The following is a 20,907-nucleotide window of genomic DNA, read 5'->3' as shown; positions in this document are numbered from 1 at the left end:
ATTGCCTCCTTTGGCAAGATCAATGATAGACTAATAGTTGCAGAATAAAAAAGACATTTTCAAATATTGTGAAACAAAAACTAAAAATGAAGAAAATAAGGAAGTCAATGGCTCATCAAAAGAAAATAAACAGAAGAAAGCAAAAGGAAACTCAGAATAGGTCATGGCCAAGAAGGACAATATTGAAACTATCATGTTAAATTTTAAGTAAGCAATAAAAAAACCCTCAAATTGAATGATGAAGTAGAAAAAAAATCAAAACTCTGTAACAGTTCACAGTTCTTATATGATCTTCTTTTTGTTTTTCCTTTGTATATTGAAGTGTTCGGATATTGATGCTTATTAAGATGCTAGTATGAAAGAAAATGAAAAAAATTTAGAAAGATGATAAATTACGTAATGGCAGAGACTTATATTTATAATTCTCTATCTCCTAGCTAGATAGTGGGGCAGTGAATAAATATCTATTGACTTGGCTGAAAGTTCCTCACTTTTGTATTTTTATTCATTATTGTTCTTTTTTTAAATTAAATTTGTTATTTTTTATTTTATTTATATCTATTTTATTTTTGTTTATTGTATCTTGTTTATTCATTATTGTTCCTTTCATTTCAAATATCTGTGTGCTGAAGAGACCAAGATGGGAGAAGAGAGAGAGGGGAATGTCACTATGTAAAATGGCAACAATAACAATAACAACATGTTTTTAGTACCCTGGCACTTCTTAGCAAATCTCTTTTTGGTTCCATTTATACTCTCAAAGTGATATACTATGTTATGTATAATATGCACTATTGGTTATAGATATTATGAATGATATACAAGTAATGTCTGCCTGGGGCAACTAGGAAATGAAGCAGATAGAGTGCCAGGCCTAGAGTCAGAAGACATCTTCCTGAGTTCAAATTCGACCCTGGACACTTATCTATGTGACCCTGAGCAAGTTACTTAACCCAGTTTGCTTCAGTTTCCTCATCTGTAAAATGAGCTGGAGAAGGAAATGATAAGCCACTATAGTAATTTCTGCAAAGAAAACCCCAAATGGGGTCATGAAGTACCAGATACTATTGAAAAGTGACCAAATAACAAAAAAAAGTATGTATCCACTAAAATATAATATATACATAATGTGTATATATGTGTATAAGGGGATATACACATTATATGAATATTATATGTAATGTGTATATGCATACCCAATTAGGTAACAGACATTTTATATAACATTTAACAAATATAATATGTGTCTGTATATATGAGTGGAAAGAAAAATGTTGAACATGGATGATGTATTTATACATACACAAATGAAATGACACCATGTATAATAAGCAAGTAATATGTCTATCCATTTATGTTATATATACATTCGTGATTGGATATACACTTCACACACACACACAGAGTTCCTTGAGAGCAGAAATTGTTTTATTTTGTCTTTGTATCCTATCCCTTAGCACAGTGTCCTGGCCCTTAGAGCTGAATAAATGCTTGGTGAATGATGGAACCCTTGTGAAACGGACATGCCTTTCTTTACATTAGACCAGATGACAACCCTGAGAGTGTTTAGTGAACACAGCTGCCTTGTGGCATGATGGATACCATATTACATATTGGAATACCAATTTCAGTCTCTCAAGTAATGAAGACCCAAGCAAAACTGCAAATATTAATAACCATCTTTCCGACTTTCTTACTGAAAAAGCCAAGCAATGGATGACTGTATCAAAGCTCTTTTCTGCCTCCGATTCCATGAGAGTCACCCATAAAGTTCCTCTCTAAAGCCCCTTACCCAGGAAGATCAAAGTCTCATAATTGGACTTCATTATGTTCTTATAAAGGTCCTTCTGCCAATCCTCCAGATTTCTCCATTCTTGCTCTGAGAAATACATGGCGATGTCATCAAATGTCACAGGTATCTGGAACCACAAATAGGAAACATCACTTTTACTTCTCATCACTACTTCAGCTCAACTCTTTCAACCCCATTCATGTCACTTGCTGTGCTACAAATTGATTCCCACGAGGACTATTGTCAGCATTTTTAAGGTAACCATATAGCTCCGCAAGAGAAAGCCATGTGCATCTTGTCAGGAAGTGGGGCCTCTTTTCCTATTCAGGTATGACATCTGGTGGCCAATGCTCAAGCAAAGCAGATTTCCATTAGGTAAAAACTCGTGGAAGCTCCAGGTCATTCAAGATCTTGTCCTTTTACTAGGACATTCGGACGTTTGGGGTGCTAAGCTGCCCAGAGAAAGGAGGAACAGGCTGGTAACCTGGGAAAGTTGGTAGGTGCTCGGACACTTGGGGATCTGAGAACCCAGCTCGTCTACCTCGGAGGGTCACCGGGGGGACAACATTCACGTGTTACCAAGTGTCTGGCACAGGGGCTCCCTTGTCCTGATGCCCCAAGTCTCAAGGCCACAGTCTGCCGTTCCTACGAGCCCCTAACCCCCCCTCTCCCCCCGCAGCAGTAGCTGCAGCAGCAGCAGCACCGCAAGGCCTCCTCCGGAGACCAATCACTTCGGCTTCGGTCTCTCCATCCCCCGCACCAGCGTGGAACGAGCATGCTGGGGGACGCGGGAGACAAGCCAGACACCGAGGACCTTTGGGTAATCCCGCACAAGGGTTTAAGCCTGAACGATGATTCGGGGGCAGAAGTCACTAGGGCCCCTATAACGCAGTTATGGATGACAGGTAGAGGACAAACTGGACAAACTTTAAATCTCCAGGTAAATGATTTATTGTGGACATGACCCTCGCCCCAACCCCTCGACCCGGCCACCGGCCCAGCTTTCTGGAGACTTGGGTCCCGGGTGGAAGCCGCTCTTACCCGAGCAGGCGCCCCCGGGGCCATGACCTCTCAGAATCCTCAGGCGAGTAGCACCTAGTACTGAGATGGATAACGCGGATTGGGACCTCAGAGATCCGGGCCGCGACCTGCATCCGGGGCACCGTCCCGCCCGCCTAAGGGAGGGTACGTCCCATCTCCCATGCTCCGCCCCCACAGCGCCGCCTGCGGGCGGGAGGGGGAACGCCTTTTTGCTCCGCCCCTCCTAGCCGGGTTTCTCTCGGTCCCGCCCACTTCTGCCTGCTCGTGTTTCTTTAGGCCCCGCCTCGCCCCTCTTGCCCTCCTCTTCTATGCCCCTCCTATCCAGGGGTTGCTCTTAGCCTCGCCCATCCCCTCCTGCTGAGGCTTCTCTAGGCTCCGTCCCACCCTCTTCTGTACTGTCTCTCCTTTTTCCTCTGCTGGGGCGGAGCGGCTCTCCTTCAGAGGCGGCCTGGCTGCAGTTAGTCAGATAAATTTATTTCCACACGCTCCAAAATCGCGACCCTTCTGGTTTTCTTTCAGCTTCCAAGGGACGCCCCCCTCCCCAATTTGCTATGCTCTCTTTGAATTCCTGTGCCACAGTTGGCCCGAACCCAATACTTTTATCTTTTACTTCCTTTCATTCTACACACTTTTGTACCTTAAATTCCATCCAGATTTATTATTCTTTTTTAAATTATTATTTTAAATTTTTATTTAATAATCATTAACCAATTATTAATAATTAACAATAAATTTTAATAAAATTTATTTTATTATTTATTGTTATATTTTATTTATTATTATTATTATGCAGAATGCCCCACTTTGCTCATTTCTCCCAGCTCCGAACTCCCTTCCCGAGGGCAGGCCGTGTCCCTTTACTATGTTGGAAACACTAAGTCACTGAGCTCTGGTCGCGCTCGAGTACTATGTAACTTGTAACGGACTTGACCCAGGGCGGCAGTCCCCTAAACTTGCCTGTGCTAAGCCCTTGAAGAAAGTGAACATTAGACTAGAGGTGGAAGAGATTGCTTCTAGTATTCAGTGGATGGTCAGTGGATAAAGATATGTTATCAGTAAAGAGAATAAATGAGGCTTCTTGAATGGGTCACATCGATTGTAGATTCTTAAACTGTGGTTTGTGAACCCATATGGAGTCTCATAACTGAATATGGGGGTCGTTTCATTTGTATGCATATTTTATGCACCTATATACAGGGTCAAGTAAGAATTTCTTGGGCAAAATGGAAAAAAAAATGTAAGAAGCCCTGACAAATCAGTCTGGACATAAATTAGGAGAAAACAGACAACTATTTTGAAGAAGGGCCCCATACTAGATGGTATGAATCTGTATAGTATAAAAGCAGTTCAGCTGCCTTGGATGGTTTGTGACCAGACAGCTTCATCCCCTATACTTACCCATCAGGACCTAGCTATTATAGGCATTTTGCTCTGTGCCGTACCATTACACAAATACTTTTCCTATACCTGCTTTCACTTAATGCTGAGGACACAAAAATCCAATGATTGCTCCTTGGAATGGTGTGACATACAAGCTTTCTGAGGGTGAGCACTATCTTGGACTTTTGTCTCCCTTCTGCTGAGCAGTTTCTGACACATGAGAATAAATGTTTGCTGATGGATGAACATTTATAGGGAATTGAAGAACACTTGGAAGTTTGAAACAAGTGTTATGAGAAATAAAACAGAATTTTCTCTAAAAACTCATTGTCCCAGAAGCAGGAAGAACAAAATGGACTGTTAAGACTTAGGATGGTGGAGGAAGACAGGTCATGGCAAATTGGCCATGAAGACAACCAGGAACCACTGAAGTATCCAGAAGAGGGGAAAGATGTGATAAAAATGCTTGAAAAAAAATAATCCTGCAATTTTATTCCAAAGGGCTAGCACAACAAGAGTTTTAAAGCAGAGGAGATTCCAGAGCTTGTGGACAGCCATCATTTTGAGCCTGTGCCTGTATTAAGTTCATTGAAGGCCCTGGCTCACAAGGAAGACTCCATAAATATGAAAAGAATAAATTGTAAATGAAATATTAATTTTATTTTCACAGTTGCTTGATCAATCATGTCTACAAACTGGTGAGGTAGATATACAGGTGGTATTTGCATTATAGGTGAGGAAATTGAAGTTCTGAGGTTCAGTGCCTTTCCTTTAGTTGCAGAGCTAACAAAGCAAAATAAATGATTCACTCATGCCTCTCAGACTTCAAATCCAGTGTCTTCTACTAGTCGTCTTCTAGCTTGTTCTTCCAATCTCCCTGTAAAAACCTAGCTTCCTCAATGTGGAAATTTTTGTATTTTTTCTCCAGACACATTAGTGAACTGATAAATTTTCCCAGCCAATATTTCTGCCCGAAATGTCTCCTATCTTCCTTTTCAATGTAGCTCAAGAGTACTCCAGTACTTCCCCCACATTTACCTTCCATCTTATTGGGTGTCTTGTCTATGATTTAACAGCTGGTTGGTAAATCAGGGACTAGCTCTTATTTTCATTGTTTCCTTGCTTAGTGTAGTAGTTTTTCTTAAGTTGAGGAGACTGTGGAAACTTTCATTCACTCTTCATACATATCAATCAGTTTAAATTCAGAGATGTTTTATTGTTGTGTCTAACAAATTACAGTCAAAAATCCAACAAAATAAAAAACGAAAACAACTTCAGCAACCAATGCACTTATGTCCATTCAAGACTATATATTATACGGGCTCTAAATTCCCATGTGACTCAAGTCTTCCCTGTTCAGGCCTGAAGAGGGTAGGAGGATGATCCTTGTCCCTGTCTAATTTCTATGTTCAGGGTTCTCTCTCTTTCAAAGGGAAACTCTTTGGTTTTTAGGGAGCAGACAGTGAGAAGGGATTTGCCAATGGCTAGGTACTGTGTCATTTGAAAAGGTCACAACCTCTTCAGAGCTAGCTTATGAGGCACATGAGAACACCAATCTCATTCTTAGTTATATCTTGTTTTTGAACAAAAAAATAGCATCATAGTGTGACCACAACTTTACTGGCCAGCCTTCACTGAACAGCTGAAGAGCTGCCTTATGAATAAGATATTTACTTAACTTCTGCTTGGCTCCAGAAAGAATTGTGAAAAGTGGGTGGAAGTTATGGAGAGCCTGACTATAGTGCAATCTAAGTAAGAACTTCCCAACAATCAGAGCTATTCCAGAACGGAGTATGACCTGCCTCATGAGGTAGTAAGTTTCCTATTACTAGAGATGTTCCAGCAGAGATTTAAAGACTACTGGTCCAAGATGTTATAGAGTTTGGATTAGACAATATCTGAAATCTTTTCTCATTGAATTGCTCTGGTGTACACTTGACATCCAGCCCTTGTGTGCTTGAGGTCTGCTTTTAACTCCAGTCCAGGTCCATCAATCCATGGAGCAGGCCCTTGTAGTGCTGTTTCTTGGTGTGCACCTTAACATGGGCTGTGAGCTTGGACTGCTTGGAGAAGGCCTTATCGCACTCGCTGCAGCAGAATGATTTGGCCTTGTTGTGAGTGCGCAAGTGACCCTTCATGTCCGCTTTCAGGCGAAAGCTCTTGTCACACTCGGGGCAATGGAAGGGCTTCTCCCCAGTATGTAGTCTGATGTGCTCGGTAAGATGGCAGTGTTTGGTGAAGCCCTTACCACATTCTGGACATGAAAATGGCCTTTCCCCGCTGTGCCGGCGTTGGTGGGCCTTCATGTCGGCTTTCACTCGGAAGCTCTTGTCACACTCAGGACATTGGAAGGGTCTCTCCCCCGTGTGCAGGGGCAGGTGCCTGAGCAGATGGCCCTTTTGGTGGAAGCTCTTGTCACACTCAGGGCACTGGAAGGGCCTCTCCCCTGTGTGCAGGCGCTGGTGCCGGAGCAGTCGGTCCTTCCTGCCATAGTTCTTATTGCACTCGGTGCAGAAGAAGGGTTTCTTCTCTCTGTGTATCCTGATGTGATTGGCTAGTTGAGACTTGTGGGTGAAACCCTTATTACACTCACTACAGCGGAATGGTAAAAGCCAAGAAGAATTCTGTTTTTGGAGGTTTTCTTGCTCTTTTGAACTTGAAGATGTAGAATTCCCTGGAATTAAAAACAAAAAATACTATTAATTTTCATGGCTGTACCATGACAAAGCTATGGAACAAAGCATTATAAACATATTTTGTATGTACACACACACAAACACACACACACACTCTCTCTCTCCTTATTTCAAGGGGCTACTGTGTGAATCAAAGAATAGACTTCACACAATCCTTTATAACTTATAAAGCACTATATAAATATATGGCATTATAATTTTTTGAACCAAATTAACTTTTCTTTGCCCTCGGCAAAGTTAGATACTGACTCTAAGCTGTTCTAAAATTCCAAAATGTCACTGCTAAATATGCTTTTGCTTTGCCCCTAAATTCATCTTTTTTGGGGCAGCTAGGTGGTACAGTGGATAAAGTACCAGCCCTGAAGTCAGGAGAACCTGAGTTCAAATCTGGTTGCAGATACTTAACACTTCCTAGATGTGTGACCCTGGGCAAGTCACTTAACTCCAAATGCTTCAACAACAACAACAAAATTCATCTTTTTTATTTCATCATCATGACTAAATACAGATTGTGGAGACCCCTTTTTCTACTTCTTATCCCTCTTTACACATACAAAGTCAAGAAATCTACCTCATTCATAACATTAAGCTCTAAATCTGAGTCCAAAGATTCTCCTCTTGAAGACAATAGCAATTAAAATATTCTGCATGGATACATCTTCCCCTATAATGTCCGGGATAGCTCTCAAGAGAGCCTCAGGATCAGTCAAAGACCTTGGTCTTTAGAAGAAGTGAAGGAGATAGGCAAACTGCCACAAGACTCATCAAGGATGAATCCTGAATTCTGAAGTCTGAAGCCTGAGGTCTTCTCTCCTCATCGCGCTGTGGCAGAGAGAATCTGATCTTTCTCCCTCGGTCCTCCAATCTTTGCCTATGATTATTTCTCTACCACACATTCAGCAAGTGTCAGTTGAGAGGAGAGCCATCATATCATCATATCATATAAGTATATGCTTATAAAACTAACCTCACATTGAGTAGGTAATTAGCCTTAAGTGCTCTGCTGTCTTAGATTCAAGTATACCTTTTCAGAGTTCCAGACCTCTACATTTCCCAGTCTCTGATGTGACTCATGGAGATCAGACCTACGGAGACTCCAGGACAATGTTAATTTCAAAAATGCTACCACAAAGTTTGCTCGAAGATCTTACTCTGGAAGAATGGTGAGTCTTTGGGACTTTACATATACTACATGCTATTCTTATGGTAGTTCTGTAAAATACCCTGCATGTTGTGCAAACATTGCTATCCCCATTTCACCTATGAGGAAATTACAGCTCAGAAAGATTAAATGGATTGTAGTAGTTGGTACAGGTGGGAGTGTAACAAGTAACTGAGCACAGTAATAAGCTCCTTCCATAATACTGTATTGCTTCTCTTAGGGACATTGAAAGAAAAAAAAGGGAATCAGGAAGAACCACCTAGTTATATTCTCCTTCCTTTGGAGATTCAAAGCTGAAAATTTAATTGTCTGTTGAGAATGAATTTTTCCCAAATTCTTACTGATCTGGAACAAATATTTCTTGTGGCTACTAAAGAAATGGAACTACTCTTTGGGAAAGAAAATTGGATGCTTAAGAATTTTTTTTCTCTTGTATCTTGTCTGTTGTCTCAGTCATATCATAGGCCTTTCTATTTTTGTTAAGGAATGTCAGTTATTTTAGTCAACTAAAAGCAGAGCATCAAAATTCCACTGACAGCTCATGTGTATATGTTTTTTTTTTTTTTCTTTTTGCCTTGTGGAGCTAACTAGGAATTCAATGCTTTCTCTGGAGCAGTCTTCTGTTCTAGTGATCTAGTTCATGATTTACTTAGCCACTGGAAGGCAACAGCCAAAAAAAAAAAAAAAAAAGCAAGATATTTTCTATCATATTACAAATTTGACTCCCCAACCTATGACAGATTTCTTTTTCAGAAACTAAAATTTCAGGTTTTTGAAACAATAAGACAGAGCTCCTGTTTGTGCATGGCAGTACGGTGGTTTGGGGCCTGAAACTCTGGATACTGATCTCTCTACCTGTTCTCGTGAAACCCAGGGCAGCCCTGACATCAAACCCCTGACATCAAATCAAAGCTCAAGTGGACAGGAAAATTTGAACATGGACTCTTTAGTTTCACTCCTTTTACCTCTTCTCACTCACCAGAAAACAGTTGATCCTGTGTGTTCTTCAAGTCACGAGGCTCATCAGTCCTGGAATCAACAGTTAGTTCCCTTGTGCCCAAGTGTCTCTGATCTCTGATGAATGGCTCTTCTCCTTGTTCAATCTGGATTATCAAGTCTGGTTTGGGAATGTCATAGCCTGGACAAGAGGCCACAAAACAGCAAGTAAGCTTATTTTCCTTAAGCTTCCTAGAAGCACAAGTTTTGGGAACACCTGTCCCATATCCTAATGGAGATGTCCATATCCTAATACTAGGTTCCTGGAGTGATACCCTATATCTCTCTGGTTCTAAGATGCATGTAAGTTAATTTCTTCTCTCTTAAAGTTCAGTACTATGTATGGCGATTAAATTATAATTACTTTTGGGTTTTGAGTTCCTTGATAGCTATTTGAGTTAACTCAAAATGTGGAAACTGTCATAAAATCAATCTTTGAATGAATGTGTCTTGAAAAAAAATGGCTCTAGGTAAAATGTTCCCCAGTGTTCTTGGTAATAAGTTTTCATTACCATCTGGCTCAAATGGATGGACTGTCCTGCTCAGAGTTAAGGACTTGCCTCACATCGAGTCACATTTATATGGTGTTTTGAAGTCTACGAAAACCTTATAAGATAGATCAAGTATTACTATTGCCATTTTAAACATAATTTAGAACTAAGTGTGGCATATTGGTCAGTGCTAGGTAGGGAAGTTCCAAGAGTCAGAGCATACCACTGACACTATCTGGGGAGCTAACCTGAATTTTACATAATACTTTCAGACTAGAGGTTCAGGTACCAGAGGGAATGGAATGAGCAGAGGGCTGGATTTGGAAGTATAAGGGACAATAGGGAACATGACCAATTCTCTAAAGTATATCTATTAGATTACAACCATGTGTAGGGAATTCTCAAGCCATGCATTTCCCCATCTTCAAAAAAAACTCAACTCTATTATTTACAAATGTATATTTATATCCAATGCTGTTTGCAAAAAGACTACTAGTTCCTGGAGAGCTTGTTTGTTTTACACTGATAAGAAAAGCAGAGTGTCTTGAGAGTAGGGGTGTTGCATCCAGCCATTCTGGAGAGCAATTTGGAACTATGCTCAAAAAGTTATCAAAATGTGTATACCCTTTGATCCAGCAGTGTTTCTACTGGGCTTATACCCCAAAGAGATATTCCCAAAGAAGGGAAAGGGACCTGTATGTGCCAAAATGTTTGTGGCAGCCCTGTTTGTAGTGGCTAGAAGCTGGAAAATGAATGGCTGCCCATCAACTGGAGAATGGTTAAGTAAATTGTGATATATGAATGTTATGGAATATTATTGTTCTGTAAGAAATGACCAGCAGGATGAATACAGAGAGGACTGGCAAGACTTACATGAACTGATGCTAAGTGAAATGAGCAGAACCAGGAGATTATTATATACCTCAACAATGATACTGTTTGAGGATGTATTCTGATGGAAGTGGTTTTCTTCGATAAAGAGAGCTAATTCAGTTTCAATTGATCAAGGATGCAGCTATATCCAAAGAAAGAACACTGGGAAATGAATATAAACTGCTTGCATTTTTGTTTTTCTTCTCGGGTTATTTATACCTTCTGAATCCAATTTTCCCTGTGCAACAAGAGAACTGTTCGGTTTTGCACACATATATTGTATCTAGGATATACTGTAACCTATTTAACATGTAAAGGACTGCTTGCCATCTGGGGGAGGGAGTGGAGAGAGGGAGGGGAAAAATCAGAACAGAAGTGAGTGCAAGGAATAATGCTGTAAAAAATTACCCTGGCATGGGTTCTGTCAATAAAAAGATTTAAAAAAAAAAAAAAAAAGAAGAGAGTAAGAGTGTTGAAACTCAAAATAGAAACAGATCCTAGCTGGCAGAATACTGCCATAGAAAACCACAAATTAACATCATCTATGTTGTGCCATATTTTTACTTTGTCAAACATTTCCCAATTCCATTTTAACCTGCTCCCCAGTGGCAGTAAGTTTGAGACCTATTGACAGCAGAGACAGCTAGGCCTAGAATCAGGAAGTCCTGGGTCTCCCTCCCTCCCTCCTTCCTTACCATACACACAAACACACATATGTGTACGTACAGATTTTTCTCTCCCTCCTTACCATATACACAAACACACATATGTGTATGTATACAGATTTCTATATTTCCCACAAAACTCAATTTAGCACTCTTCACACAGTAGGGATACATTTGTCAGCTGTACAAGCAGAGCAGGAGGCCTATATAAAATTCTAGATCTGTTTTTGACAAAAAGGGACCTAAAATTTAGAATAAAGCTGTTAAAAGGAAAAGAATTAGGAGATGCACTTGAGGACAGAAAACTTCCAAGTTGTCAATTTGTTCTTGTGGGTATTCATGATATATTTATAGAACTGAAAAGGAGATGATGACTCCAAACGGGAGAAAGGAGACAACTAAGACTGGCCTGAGATGACATCTTGAGGGTCAATGCTATCAACCAAAAAAAGCCCCAGATACCAGCAAAAATCTAGAAAAATGCTGTAGAGCAGCTACACCCTTGAGATATTGGAGCTCGTATGGAGATAAGTTGAATCACTGTGATAGTCTGAGCATTCACAGTAGCCAAAGTCTCCAATTTTGAGGTGATCGTTGTCAATATTGATGGCAGCTGTTACCAATTATAGTTTCATGGTTGTCTTTGTACTCCTAATCACTACTATCTCAATAAATGCAATGAACTGAATTGAATAGAACAATCACCCATATTGAAGAACTACCTATCTAGCTACACTGTAAGCTCTAAGCATTCATGCTAGATGACTTTTGGAGGTCTCTTCAGGATCTGATTCTGATTCATCCTCAAAATTCCTCATGAAAACATCTTACCCAGTGAGATTAAGGTTCTATAATTGGTTGTCACCACATCTTTGTAAAGCTCTTTCTGCCACTCCTCTAAGATATTCCATTCTTGCTCCGTGAAATATACGGTCACATCGTCAAATGTCACAGGCATCTGGAACCACAAATGTGAAACACATTACCTTCACTCTTCACTACTATTTCAGAAACTTTTAAAATTCCATTTCTGTCTTTCATTTTTCTACTACTGTTTCCAAATCTTCCTTTCCCTTACTTGACAAACCATCCCTAGTAACAAAGAATTAAAAAAACCCAACTGTTTAGTAAAACCAACACATGAAAAATATTTGTTAACTGCTTATGATATACTTGGCATAGTGCCAAGCACTGGGGATAAAAATAGGAGGACAATGCCTAAGGGGACAGATGGACAAGGAAAAGTGTTTTGGTAGGGAAAATCAGTGGTATGGTGGATCACAGGGTAATTAATTGATACAGTTCCAATAGAGTCCAGGACTCCAAGGTGGAAGCTAGAGTGCTACATCTAAGGCAAGAGTGCAGTGCAATAGGAAAATAGCAAAGCTATCTGACAATATGACACCCTTAGTCCCCTAATTTTGAAAAAAAGAGGAGAGGGACGGATTTTTCCCAGTTCTTCTTTGGGAAATTTCCAATTTAATTTAATTTAATTTAATTTAATTTATATTATATTTATTTATATTTATATATATAATTTAATTTCTTTATATTTATCCCATTTAAATTGTTACTTATACTTTTCCTGCTTATTTTACTGCATCAATTCAGTAATCTGCTTTTAATTGCTTTTCTTTCACACATAGTGGATATTATAAACTGATTCCCACAAGATGTATTTTTTAAAAAATAATTTTAAATTTGACTTTGATTGTAGCCCACAAGAAGGCAGGGGCGTAAATATATCTTCCAAGACACAAGGATTCTTTTTTTCAAATGCCAATAACATTGATGGCAGATGCTCAGTGTTTTACATTGTGAAAAAACCCAAGAACTGTTATTCTAAAACTAATATGAGAGTCTTGGCAAAGTCTCTTCATAACTGTTTGCTCATCTATAAAATGAGGCAATTGTTCTATATAATCATTAAAAGCTCTTTTTTGGCTCTAAATTTAAAAATCCTACTTTGACTTCTCCATCTGCTCCTCTCAGGTCCAGGGCCCAGACTCTAATCCTCTGGGCATCTGACCTCTAGCCTGAAACCACTGAGACCATTTATCCCTATATCGTCTACATCCTACACATTAAAATCTCCACAATATGGCATCTGCCCTGTCCTCCAACTTTCTAGTCCTAGAAGAAGTGCTTAGGCCAAAGTCTCTATTTATGCCATGGTCATAATCCCCTCCAGGTTTCTCTAAGAGTTTGTTCCTTTAATCCTATACATTTTTTGACCTTTCCTGCTGAGTAAGAATGTTTATATCCCATTTAGATTTTAAGAAGAACCTTCCTTTGATCCTACCATCTCCTCAGGTTAAGTCCTTCCTCTCTCATCTTATACAACCACTTCTTAGAATTTTCTGATACTCATGGCCTTTACCACCTTAACTCTCACCTATTTCTCCACCTTAATACTAGTCTCATCCTGTTCTCAGTTCCCATCTTCTTGGCCTACATGCAGTCAGAACCTGATAACATAACCCCCTCCTTTGGGGTACTTGCCCTTGTCAGTTTGTCATGACACTACTTTTCTGATTAGCTTCCTCTATGTCTAATCACTTCTTTGTCTTTTTGTAAGATTGTTATCCAAGTCCTTCCACATGAGTGCAAGAGTATTCTAAATTTTAGTCCTGAGTATTTCTTGTTCTATATTCTTACTGATCTTACCAGTTTGCATGTCAACTCTTTTTTAACAGGTAATTTCCCAATCTACCTATATGATCCTTCTACATCTACTGACCTCTCATTCCATATTATCTGCTTGCAGGAGAGCTCCACTTTAACAGTTCATAGTTATCTCAAACTCAGCATGCTTAAAAAAGAATTTGTTATCTCCACCCCCTCCAATTCCTCAAATCTATTCTTCTATTTCTTTCAAGGATATGACCATTCTTCCAGAAAACGTAGGTCTGCAATGTTGCAGTCAACCTTTACTCTTCAATCTTTCTCAGTCCCCAAATATCTAATGTTCTCTGGTGAGAACAGAATAGTCCCCTTCCCTTACTCAGCATCAATCAAATCTAACATGCTGATGACAGATACCAAAATAACAAGCATTTAAAATTGTAGAATGGTCCATTAGGAAGCCAGCTATAATTTAAGTATTCTGAAAAACTGATCTATACAAGTAAGAAAATTGGATAGAAATAAAAATTTTTTGGCAAGGAAATGATTGAATCCTGAGCAAATTCAGTATGAACAACAATACCACATATTAGAAAGTGGATTTATAATTTTCAATCACAAAAATTGTAGGAGACAAATTCATATTTTTTTAAAGGGGGGAGGTTTCTAAAAAAAGATTTGAATACTTTCAAATAGCCTTTGGCAAGTAATTTATCTAGATTGTTTCTCCTAAAATCCCAAATCATAATTCATTAAAGCCTAAAATGTGATTCTGCTCCAATAGGAATTCTATTTTCTTTGCTGTGTATATACTGATTCATTATTCAGAGCCCAGTAGTATTTATCCAAGGAACGCATAATTTTTGTGTTCAACATTAAGTAATTTATTCTTTTCATATTCAAGTAACCCCCTACCTAAAAAAACTCCAATGGTGCCCTCTTATCTTTAAACCGAAGCATGAAGTTCTCTCTGTCTGGCATGTAAACCTCTTCACTTGTTCCCTTCCTATTATTTTAATGATACACATTACTTACCTCCTGGCATCCTGAAGGGCTATTCTTCACAAAGGAGGCTCCATGGCTTATCTCCTTGTCTTTATACTGGGCTGTGTGCTTGCCTGGAATGCCCTTCTTCCTCATTTCTGAATCCTTGGCTTCCTTTAAGATTCAGCTGGAGCATGCATCTTCTGTGGGAATCCTTTTCTATTTCTACCCTGAAACCCAAAATCCCAGTTGTGAATGACTTCTCCTTTAAAGTAACAAGTATTTTATCTCTATTTTGTCTATATGTATATCTATGGACACTGTCTCTTCCATTAGAAGACAAGCTGTTTGAGGTCTGGGGCTGTTTCACTTTGGTCTTTGTAATCCTGGTGCTTAGTAGAGTGCCTGGCACTTGAAAAGCAAGAAGTAAAATACTTGATTCATTTGAAAGGTAGACTCTATAGGGAGCACAAGATAGGGAATAGACAGGGAGAGACCACAGTGGGCAGCTTCCTGAAGAGGTGGATCTTGAACTGGAGCCCTACAGAGGGGTATACAGTCGAGGATGCTCAACTGGGAGAATAGCCATGTGTGCTTGGTGCATCTAACTCTTGGATTGACAAGTGTCAATCACACTCTAGTGTGAACCACTTGGACAAGGTTTGGGCCACCCATCGCAGAACCTCCCACTGCCCAAGGCACCTGGATGTGATCTTGAATGCTGCTCTTGTTATTTTATTTTTTGGGGGGCAGGGGAAGTAGCATCAGTTTTAGGGACCTGTGTTCCTGCCAGGAGTAGCCAAGGAGTGTACAGTGTTGATGGTAAAGCAGTGAACCTAGAAATAGTATTCCAGCTCCCACTTCAACCAAGTTCCACTCAAACTGGCCAGCTCTTGTTCCCTGCATATGTTGTTTTACCACTGGCCTCCACATTAGGCCAGTTCCCATGTGTGGAACATTCCTTGTCCTTCAACTCATCCATGACTTTGCTATATTGGGTCTTGTTTTTATCAAGAATATTAAAATCCATAGAATCTACTTCTTCTAAGTAGCCTGCTGGTGTTTAGAAAATAATCTCCTAATAAAAGTACTAGCTAAGTTCAACTCATAATTTACAAAGAGGATGATTTTTAGCTCCTTCTGCCCCTGTGGTATTTTGGGGCAGGATAAAATCAGGAAAGCATCTACCAACGCCCCCTGGCCGGGCTGGGTACTCTTCCTGAACAGAGATCAGCTCCTCTGGCTAAGAACTGCTAGTTTCTCTCATTTGAGGTCAGCCTGGGGAAGGTTTTTGCCCCAGCTGATACCTGAGGAGCTTCCCTAAAAGAAGTCCTCCCAGGGCTGACCCAAGTTGAGATGGACACCAAAGGCAGGCACTCTGCTGGGGGGAGCTTTCTGGGGGACAAACTCTTTTTAATAGTCCACAGCTGGAGGAGTCTGGGTCAGTTTCTTCGTCCCCTGAAGTGGGTGCTTCACAAAGCCACTCACATGCTCTGTGGCTCGTGGGTAGGGTGGATTGCCTCCCTCACCTCCCCAGGGCTGCAGGCCGCTGGCCATTTAATTTTGTTTCATTCCTCGCTTTGGCCATGTGCACGTGGCCGCCATGCCCGGCAGGCCCAGCCCTTCCCTAGGGCCGATCCCTCCCCACGAGGGCTTGGGGTGAATTTCCGTCTCACCCTTCACCCTCCCCCACTTCCTGCAACCCACTCCCAAGTTCTGGGGCAGGACATGGGCCACTGGGTCACGAAGACCTGGGTTCCAATGGCCGGTCACTTTCGCGACGTCAGCTCGGACTCCCGAGGGCTGGAACCTCGACGGGTTCTCCTGGAGCCCTCCGAGCTCTGGATCTGGAATCCTCGGGTGCAGGGCCCGGAGGTCGGGAGTAGTCCCTCCCGCAGACCGCGGTACCTCCCCGAGAGCTTCGTCTCCTTCCCGTATCTGGTCGCGGGCCTCCTGCCCCACCTTCGGCTTCTGCAGCCCAGCCTCAGGAGGCGAGGTCCGGCTTTACCGGAGCAGGCGACCCCGGGGCTAGGGCCTTTTCGTCTCCTCCGGCCCGAAGCAGGGTATCCGGCAGGTCCAGAGCCGCCCTGCGGTCTGTCCACGCCGCCAGCCCAGAGCGCCAAAACCCAAAACCCGCGCAGTACACGGGACACGTGCCTCGCAACCCTAAGGGCGGGGCCGTCCTTCCCCTTCCAGGCCCTTCACCCTCCGCTCTAACAGCGCCCCCTGCGGCTGGAGGGGAAACGCCCCTGAGAAGCATCCCGCCCCGCCTCTCCTGCCCGGACTTCTCTCGGCCCCGCCCCTCCTGCCCGGGCTTCTCTCGGGCCGCGGACCTTTTCCTTTCACTTCTGACTCGCCGCTGAGCTGCGTACGCTGCTTTAGTTTCTATTGAAAAAACTAAGTTTGTAAAATACCTACTATATGCAAAACACACAATGCTGTACACTGGAGGGGAAGAAAAACGGACTCCGTCTTGTTCGTGCTTTGTTCCGGACGAGGGCCATGACGTCAGGGAGGTGGTGCCAGACGGGCAAGTGAGTTAGATTGCAGAGAGTCAGTGCTGTGCGGGGGCCCCTGCCTCATTTTCTCTTCCCGAGCCGCCTGAGTCCAATGGCCAGATGGAGACCGCGAGCACTGGAGATGGCCCGGATGTAGTGGGAGACCGAGGTCTTTTTAAGCCAGTCTTCCGTTTGACCGAAGTAACCACCCATTCAGTGATTAAGGCTGGGCAGCAACCGGGGCAAATAATCTCTTTTATCTAGTCCCCCTCTCCCCGCTAGGACCTAAACAAGGACCCAGTGGGGTTGGCCTAAGACATTGGTGGCTTATGAGATTCATCTGGGTTTTGTTTAAGGCAAGATCCTTAAGAAATAATTCAAGCCAGTAAACTCAAATATCTTGGGATGGTTCAGAGGTGCAAAAGAGAAAAGAAATGCTTTTAAGAGCATCTGTAGGTAAGGGTGTGATGCCCTATGTGGACAGAATGAGGAAAAGGAGGAGGGAAGGAAGCAAACATTTGAGGAGCTAACATTCTACTGGTGGGAGAGACAATAAAATATACATACAATTATGAAACATATATTATATATATATATATATATATATATATATAGAGAGAGAGAGAGAGAGAGAGAGAGAGAGAGAGAGAGAGAGAGAGAGAGAGAGACAGACATACGTACTGTTATACATCATTTTACACATCAATTTGAAGAGCCATCTATGTGCCAGCAACTGTGCTAGGTGCTTGGGGTACAAATAAAAGTAAAAAAACAAAACAAAACAGGCAGTTCTCTGCCCTCAAGGAGCTTTACAATCTAGTGAGCAGAGAGAAGGGGATGGATAGAAAAGATTTGTGTTAAATACCACCATTTGGCAACTAATTGGATATGTGTGAGGTTAAGAAGGAAAAGAATCTATTAAGATTCCAAGGTTGGGAACCTGGGAAAGGGATAAGCTGGTGGTTCTTTTCACAGAAATAGGGAAATGTGATGGAAGGATAGTTAGAAATTTAATGATTTTCACTTTGAACGTGTTGAATTTGAGATACATCTAGATGAAGATTTGGAATCAAAGTCAAAGATCACATTACCTTTTTTTGACTGCCATATCACAATCACATTTTTGATTCACTAAATTCTCATTTCTCTTTTAGATAAATGTCCATCCAGTCATGCTTTCCTTACCCTGTTTTTTATGACGCTAATTTTTCAAATCCAAGTGCAAGACTTTACATATATCTTTATTACATTTTATATTAACAGAGTAAAACAACTAGATCCTACTCTATCCAGATCTTTGGGATCCTCGTTGCCATTCAGTCCATTCAGTCTGTTATCTATCTTTCTATATAGAACTGTCTGTCTGTCTATCTATCTATCTATCTCTTCCATCTGTAAATATCTGTATTACATCATCTGTAAATATAAATGTAAGAGATATGCAATGTTTTGTCCATGTAGTTTATGCATATTTACCTGGGTCTATCTAGATGTCATTCATAGAGAGGCAAGAGTAGACATCTCTAGAGTCTTCTTCTCTGATTCTTTCTTAAGGGAGATTTTGATTCTTGCCAGGAAGCAGGGGATTGGGACCAGAGATTGACCACTGTGATCTTCTCAGAAACAGGGGGTACCAAGATAGGATTTTATCTATTTGCCTTAAATATTGTTAGTCTAGAGATACTTTTTTTTTGGTTCAAGTTGTGTTTTGATCACTATCTTTTAATGGGGAAGGAGTGTCCCCAATTATGTATACAAGTCACAAACTTCCTTTTCTCACCAAATGTGTTTCACAATGAATATACATGGCAAATAAACCCATGTATCAAAATAGAAATAAAATAGAAATCTAGAGAAAGTATAGATTTGAGAATATATGTCAGATAAGACATGGAGTGAAGGATCCCTCTCCCTGAGAATGAAATAATTCAGCTAAAGCAAGAGAGTCTTAGATTTCAAGTTTCTAGTGTATCAAGCTGGGATCAGGAACATGATCAAGGTCTGGATCTTCTACATCTTGGCTTCTATCCAGAATTTTTTGGTCCCTCCAAGAACTTGGAGAAAGTCTGGAAAAGCACGTTTTTTCTCTACAAGCTGGAAGCCTGAAGATTTCTCCAACTTCAAGCTTCCTCCCTTCACTAAGGCAAGACATTGAGTTTTTGTCTTTCAAACTGCTTTTGAGTGATTTCAATTAATGTAATCATGCCTTGCCTTTCTAGCACCCCTAAACAGTTAGATAATTTCATTCAACTCTCTTTTCCTTCTCTTCCTAGCATCTTTATTTTATAATTTTCTTTTCTTTTTTTCTTACTTTTTTTTTTTTTTTTTTTGGTTTACCAACTATTTTCTCCTTTGAGTCTTTCTTCCTTATGGCTCTGATGGGGTTCTAATGGCAGTCAGAGTTGTGGGAATCGCCTTTTGAAAAATTTGAAAGAATTCACAAACCTGAAGAGTTTTAGGTGGCAAAAGGGGAAGTTTGTTGTTGGATGAGGTCAGCTTTACTAGAAAGACTGATTTCTTCAGTGGCAAAATCCTGTTAGAGAAATTAAAAAAAAGATTTTTTTGCTGAGAAGAGAATATCTTCTCAGCGGACAGGAGTGCTGGCAGGCAGCTATGCCCTATTTGAGACTTCTGCAAGGATCAGGAGTTTAGAAATATCCTTTAATAGGAAAATCTGAGGCTCAGGTTTCAGGTTGAAAAGAAAGCCAAAGTCCCCAGGCCCAGATCTCCAATTGAATGGAAATCACTTTTAAGGCTTCCTGAATGAGGGGGATTTGCCTTAGAAAAGGCCCAGTTGGATGACCACTTAACTTGTCTGGGAAAATATGTCTCCCAGGAGGATCTGAGACTCCAATCTCCCTTCTTTACAAATCAAAGGGTACACAATTTCAGAGTGTTAATTTTACTGATCAAAAGGAGACAGTTTTTTACAGAGTTTACCCACATCAGCTCTTACTCTCAAGTGTACTTTTCCAAAATGTTCTCCTTATGCTCAAATTGTTTTCTAGCATTACAAGTTTTCTCAAATTTCACCTCCTTAATCACTAGCCTCCACAATTCCAAAACCCTTCAAACCATCTTAATCATTATCAAGAAAAACAACTTGAAAGACTTAAGAATTCTAATTAACTACCACTAAGAACTGATAATGAAGCATGCTGCTTAATTCCTAAAAGAAGTGATAGATTCAAGGTATAGTGTTAAGTATATGTTTTGGACATGTAATTTGTTTTGGATTTGTTTTGCTTTATGATGCTTATTTATTGCAAGAAATGTGAATTTTTTATTTAGTAGGAATTTGGGGGGCAGAAAGAAAATGTGAGCTACTGATAGTATTATCCTCTAAAAGAAAATCAAGTCATTGAAACATTTTAAGAAATACCAAAAGAGAACAAAGTTCAAAAAGAAACACAAATTAGGACAATTTTGGAAAAATGTTTATATATATATATATATATATATATATATATATATATATCCTTAAAAAGCATAATAGATACACAATTTTGCTTATAATCCTCTCTATTTAACATGGTAATATTTCTTTTTCTTATTACTTAAACTCAGATTTTTTAAAGTTCAAAAAGAATGTAATCATGTTTAATCAATTGATCAATCAACAAACATATTAATCACCTATTGTGAGTCAGGAACTGTGCTAAGCCTTAGGGATACAAAAAGAGGCAAAAGAATCCCTGCCCTCA

General features: G+C 40.4%; 1 protein-coding gene and 1 long non-coding RNA gene across 2 annotated transcripts; both read right to left on the bottom strand.

Annotated features, from left to right (window-relative positions):
• Nucleotides 1-1,406: 1,406 nt before the first annotated feature.
• Nucleotides 1,407-3,111, bottom strand: LOC127549062 (uncharacterized). The gene is made up of 2 exons (XR_007950516.1): nt 2,834-3,111; nt 1,407-1,919 (listed from the first exon to the last, which is right to left on the bottom strand). It is a non-coding gene; the product is annotated as an uncharacterized LOC127549062 (long non-coding RNA).
• Nucleotides 3,112-6,183: 3,072 nt separating this feature from the next.
• LOC127544140 (gastrula zinc finger protein XlCGF8.2DB-like) lies at nt 6,184-14,985 on the bottom strand. Its single transcript, XM_051970646.1, has 4 exons — nt 14,757-14,985; nt 11,928-12,054; nt 9,051-9,209; nt 6,184-6,887 (listed from the first exon to the last, which is right to left on the bottom strand). The coding sequence occupies exons 1-4, from the start codon at nt 14,859-14,861 to the stop codon at nt 6,184-6,186; spliced, it is 1,095 nt and encodes a 364-aa protein (XP_051826606.1). The 5' UTR covers nt 14,862-14,985.
• Between the last annotated feature and the right edge of the window lie 5,922 nt (nt 14,986-20,907).

Source organism: Antechinus flavipes, chromosome 1 (assembly GCF_016432865.1).
Source record: "Antechinus flavipes isolate AdamAnt ecotype Samford, QLD, Australia chromosome 1, AdamAnt_v2, whole genome shotgun sequence".
Taxonomy (NCBI): domain Eukaryota; kingdom Metazoa; phylum Chordata; class Mammalia; order Dasyuromorphia; family Dasyuridae; genus Antechinus; species Antechinus flavipes.
This window is presented reverse-complemented; position numbering and strand designations above follow the sequence as displayed.

What these genes read in the sequence shown, in the direction of transcription:
- LOC127544140 (XM_051970646.1), bottom strand. Translation starts at nt 14,861, where the DNA reads ATGAGGAAGAAGGGCATTCCAGGCAAGCACACAGCCCAGTATAAAGAC. An exon ending in GCCCTTCAGGATGCCAGGAG is followed by an intron (nt 12,055 to 14,756) that starts GTAAGTAATGTG and finishes TTGTGGTTCCAG; the next exon opens with ATGCCTGTGACATTTGACGA. An exon ending in ACAGGATCAACTGTTTTCTG is followed by an intron (nt 6,888 to 9,050) that starts GTGAGTGAGAAG and finishes TTTTAATTCCAG; the next exon opens with GGAATTCTACATCTTCAAGT.